Raw genomic sequence first — 331 nt, 5'->3', positions numbered from 1 at the left:
ATATATATATATATATATATATATATATATATATATATATATATGTATATATATATATATATATATATAGCTAAACACTGCGTGCATTCTATATTTGTGTTTAGTATGATTTATGATATACGATTAATATGCTGTATGATTAAGTGTTTAGGGTTTAGGGTTTAGGGTTTAGGGTTTAGGGTTTGTGGTTTGCATGTAGAGCGAGCAATGCAAGAAGTATATGCAGCAGAGTTTGCTGCTTTGCATGTAAGAGTGACAAACAGAGCGGCATTCGCTCTATACAGCAACACCCTAGGATATAGGTACGCATACACCCTGCGGTGTATACGCA

The 331-nt window shown here is 32.9% G+C and overlaps 1 protein-coding gene across 1 annotated transcript in view; it reads left to right on the top strand.

Annotated features, from left to right (window-relative positions):
* The window catches only part of EMH_0066630 (N-terminal acetyltransferase complex subunit ARD1, putative), a gene marked incomplete at both ends in the record, with an annotated part of 2,943 nt that overhangs the window by 1,088 nt on the left and 1,524 nt on the right, over positions 1 to 331 (top strand). Inside the window, one exon of the mRNA XM_013498526.1 lies at positions 200 to 246. Coding sequence (XP_013353980.1) covers positions 200 to 246 — 47 coding nt within the window. The remainder of the gene's footprint in view (positions 1 to 199; positions 247 to 331) is intronic.

Source organism: Eimeria mitis, genomic scaffold (genome assembly GCF_000499745.2).
Source record: "Eimeria mitis Houghton genomic scaffold, Emh_scaff3493, whole genome shotgun sequence".
Classification (NCBI taxonomy): domain Eukaryota; phylum Apicomplexa; class Conoidasida; order Eucoccidiorida; family Eimeriidae; genus Eimeria; species Eimeria mitis.
The sequence above is the reverse complement of the archived record's forward strand: the minus strand, read 5'-3'. Positions and strand labels throughout refer to the sequence as shown.